At 49.1% G+C, this 4363-nt stretch overlaps 1 protein-coding gene and 1 non-coding gene across 2 annotated transcripts in view; both read left to right on the top strand.

Annotated features, from left to right (window-relative positions):
• Positions 1 to 399: 399 nt before the first annotated feature.
• On the top strand, positions 400 to 481 carry TRNAS-AGA. The gene has a single exon. It is a non-coding gene; the product is annotated as a tRNA-Ser (tRNA).
• A 120-nt stretch (positions 482 to 601) lies between these two features.
• Positions 602 to 4363, top strand: part of CUNH8orf37 (chromosome unknown C8orf37 homolog) — a 17250-nt gene continuing 13488 nt past the window's right edge. Inside the window, exons 1-2 of the mRNA XM_024202215.3 lie at positions 602 to 821; positions 3747 to 3846. Coding sequence (XP_024057983.2) covers positions 697 to 821; positions 3747 to 3846 — 225 coding nt within the window. The 5' untranslated portion in view covers positions 602 to 696. The remainder of the gene's footprint in view (positions 822 to 3746; positions 3847 to 4363) is intronic.

Below are 4363 nucleotides of genomic sequence, written 5' to 3'. Positions count from 1 at the left end.
AAAAAGAAAAATACCTGTGTAGGTGCAAACAGCTTTGCAAGTGGCAAAAATGTACATTTGATGGGCGCAGCTGCAAAAAAAAAACCTCTGTGGGTGCAAGCGGCCTTGTGGGGGTCAAAAATGTGACTAGCTGCGAAGACAGGCTTTTGTGGGTCATGCCCATAGCTAATAATCTGGCAGTCATAGTGCTGAACCTGCAGGGACCACTGATTAACAAATAAATCAATGAAATAAATAACAATTACATTACAGACCATACACAATATAGTTCTTTTAAAGGCCTGTCCCAATGGAGCAAAGTGATCCAAGAACCAGAAGGAGTCCAGCCGTTGCAAAAAGGCGCTGAGGTAGGTGTTGACTATGCTTCTTATCGTGCTGTACCAGCCTCAACTGCCACAAGTAGTCGTGGCCGAGTGGTTAAGGCGATGGACTAGAAATCCATTGGGGTCTCCCCGCGCAGGTTCGAATCCTGCCGACTACGAACCGTCGGAAATTTTTAGCGGGGGCCCCTGTAGGTTTCCCTGTTTGTGTGGATGACGCGGTGGCTGTCAGGGGATGTTTTATTAGTTTGCAGGAGAGCAGAGGAGGGGCGGCAGCCGTGCCCCCGTCGCTCGAAGTCTTTCCGCGGAGGCGCGCCCAGCCCGTGCCCCCCTCCCACCGTGGCGCGCGTGCCCGCGGGCTCTTTGGCAACCGGCGATGGCGGAGGATCTGGACGCGCTGTTGGACGAAGTGGAGACCAAGTTCTGCCGCCTACAGGCGCTGGGGGCGGTCGGGAAGCGAGACCGCGGCGGAGGCGAGGAGGCGGCCGGGGAGAGGGACAGGTTAGCGGCGGGAGTGGGTGCGCCGCGCTCTGGGGTGCCCGGTGCGGCCTCCCGGCCCCGCCGTCCAGGCCCAGGGCTCCGTCCCTGCCTTGGGCGTCGTGTGTGTCCCCTACAGCCTCCCGCGGCCCCTATGGCCTCCCCGGGGCGCCGCGCGTGCCCGCGCCCCCAGGGCCTCCTCCTCCCCGGGGCGCCGCGCGTGCCCGCGGCCCTTAGGACCTCCCCCTCCCCGGGGCGCCACGCGTGCCCGCGGCCCTTAGGACCTCCCCCTCTCTGGGGCGCCGCGCGTGCCCGCGGCCCCTAGGGCCTTCCCCTTCCCGGGGTGTTAAAAGTCCGGTCAACATCACAGTGGGGGCCAGGGGCTCAGGCAGGCTCCCTGCTTCCCCTGGCTGAGTGTAGCCCCCGGAAGTGCCTGTCAGGTCCCTGCAGCCTCTAGGTTCATGGGCAGCCAGGGAAGCTCCGTGCGCAGCCCCCGCCCCAAGAGCCGGCTCCGCAACTCCCATTGGGTGGGAACCGCAACCATTGGGAGATGCCAGGGCGGCGTCCAGAGCCTCCCTGGCCATCCATGCACCTAGGGGTCGCAGGGACCTGGTGGCCGCTTCCTGGGAGCTGCAGTAAGTGCTGTCGGGACCCTGCACCTCATCCCGTACCCCAGCTCTCTGCCCCAGCCTGGAGTCCCCTCCAGCAACCCAAACTCCATCCCAGAAGCCCGTATCCCCGCCCCAGCCCTGAGCCCCTTCCCGCACCCAAACTCCCTCCTGGAGCCCACACCCCAAACCCCTCATCCCTGGCCCCACCCCAAAGCCCATACCCCAGCAGGAGCCCTCACCTCTGCCCCAGCCTGGAGTCCCCTCCAGCAACCCAAACTCCATCCCAGAAGCCCGTATCCCCGCCCCAGCCCTGAGCCCCTTCCCGCACCCAAACTCCCTCCTGGAGCCCGCACCCCAAACCCCTCATCCCTGGCCCCACCCCAAAGCCCATACCCCAGCAGGAGCCCTCACCCTCTCCTGCACCCCAACCTGAAGCTGCCTCCTGCACCCCAAATCCCTCATCCCCGGCCCCACCCCAGAGCCTGCACCCCCAACTGGAGTCCTCACCCCCCACGCACCCCAACCTCCTGCCCTAGCCCAGTGGCATCTCCTGCACCCTGAACCCCTCATTTCTGCCCCCCCTGAGCCCACACTCCCAGCCCAGAGCCCATACCTCCCCTGCACCCCAACCCTCTTCCCCAGGGGCAGAAGAGGAAAGACAAGCTTCAATTTGTCTCTAAAAGTACCAGGACTAAAAATACTCCATTCCATGATTTTGCAAGTACTTTGGTGCCCTCCCTTAATACATAAGTTGGAGTGTGATGCTAACCACTAGTAAAGATAGTGGTATCTTATTTGGAAGTTGAAGTTGAACCAAAAGCTAAGGATGTCACTCAAGGCCAGTGCATTGTGGTAAACAAATGTTATTTGATATACTTTATTGATTATTAATAGTGGACTAGCAAGATACCATACTTGGAAATTATCTAGTTCATAAACTGTACAAAAATCAGTGTCACCTAATTTTGATTAGTAAAATAAACAAACATTCTGTGCAAACATGAATATGAACTACAGCAGTACAATATTTATTAGCAAGATATGTAAAAAGTTCCCTATGCTATTGTTGTAAAATACAATAACGTATGTATTATCTACATGGAGTATGTAACCTGACTTTTAGTGGTTAAACACTAGCTTATTGTACAGTATGCAGAATGTTGAAATCGCTCATATCATTCCAAAAAAACCCAAGACTGAATGTTACTGAGTCTGTAAATAACTCATTCAGTTTCTTCAGAACAACATAGGCATTTTTAATCTCTCATCTCCACCATCCTTACCTCCCAAATTGTCATTTAAACCAAGGATTGTCAGTTTGTGTTTGTTTCTCAGAGAGAGAGAGAGAGAGAGAGAGACAACCACGGGTGGTAAATGCCAACCTAGAGGCAACCATGGTGGAGATAAGAGATGTAAAAATGCATTAAATCCTTTTCTCTAATTGATCATTTGATCCTTATTTTTCTGTAATTGCTAAACTGTAATGTTGTAATTGATCATTTAAGCCCTTAAATAGAAATATTCACAAATCTAAGCAGATTTTCAGTGGGTTTAATGTTAGATTCTTATTACTGTATTTTATATTTCCTGAAATACAGTACCATAACTACTCTGAACTATTCTTTGCTTTTTCCATCTCAATGTATACTCTTAAAGAACTTTCATATTGTAGGTTTTGTCAACCCATTACAATAATTAGGTTTTAAAGCCATTATTTAGCACTTGTGTACGATGCAGGATCAAAGTTTTGTAGTTGTATTTTTTAATTTGTGTTAATTTAGAGCCAAATTCAGACATGATTTAAACAGTCACAGATCCGTGTCTTCAACAGCAAGTTGAACTGGTTTACACAAGGTATGAATTTAGCATTGAATATTAAGGGATTGTCTCAAATATATATATAAGCAAGGACATTCAGTGCACACCAAAGCTGTCATTAATGGTTCCATATGTAGCTATATATTATACTATAAACATGTCTGTAAAATCATGCAGTGTTGTATATCAAAATTTTGAAACACAAATTAAAATTGTGCTTCAGAAATTACTGTATTTTGATTTGTCTGAAAAGAGTCAGGAATCATAAGCAGACAGACTTATGTACTCAACATTGCATTGATAATTTAGTAGTGTGTGCAAATGTTCAAGCTGATCTCTAATTTTCCTCTGCTCTTATGCCACTAACATTTCATGCCTTAGATACTAAAGATATGTTAGAGGGGAAATAGCTGAATGTTTTTTAAATGTTGCTTGAAACTAGGTAGGTATGGTTGAAACGCTTGAAACAAGTTTAACTGCTCATTTTACACAATGATGGATTTTCCTCTACATTTTTCAGATCAGCTAAAATACCAACAAAGGCTGTCATCGATGAAGAGGACATAGATGACATAATTAAAGATATCATTGATGAAAGCAGCTTTTCCAAAAAACCTGTGGTAAGTAGAATTCTGAAAAATGCATGAAGAGGTTCAGTCAGAAAATTTTCAGAAAAGGGAGTTTTGGGGAGGTTTTTGTTTGTTTGTTTTTTAATTGTGAGAGAGTAGGTGAGTGTAGTGAACTTGGGAGCTCAGGATATGTGAACCATGTGGAGGTTCAGAGAGTCCAAGAACCAGACTCTCTTCCTCAGTAAGTGGTGCAGCATGGACAAGAAATTATGGAAGCTATGGCCCAGATCCAGAAAGGGATTTAGGCATTGTGGTGCCTAACTTTTAGGCATCTAGAAAGTCACAGGATCAACACTGCAATTCACAAAGCCTGAGTTAGGTACCTTGGCTCCCTAAACAATGACTGTGGAGATCACAGAAGCCAGCATGATAGTTGGGGAGCTGGCAATGCTAGCCCATGGGAAATTCTAAGGAGAGGTGTGTGTCCTAAACCATACTGCTCTGGCAGAGACCGGTACCTATCATAGAGTATCAGGGTTGGAAGGGACCTCAGGAGGTCATCTAGTCC

Source organism: Terrapene carolina, unplaced genomic scaffold (assembly GCF_002925995.2).
Source record: "Terrapene carolina triunguis isolate 2854851 unplaced genomic scaffold, T_m_triunguis-2.0 Scaffold58, whole genome shotgun sequence".
Classification (NCBI taxonomy): domain Eukaryota; kingdom Metazoa; phylum Chordata; order Testudines; family Emydidae; genus Terrapene; species Terrapene triunguis.
The sequence above is the reverse complement of the archived record's forward strand: the minus strand, read 5'-3'. Positions and strand labels throughout refer to the sequence as shown.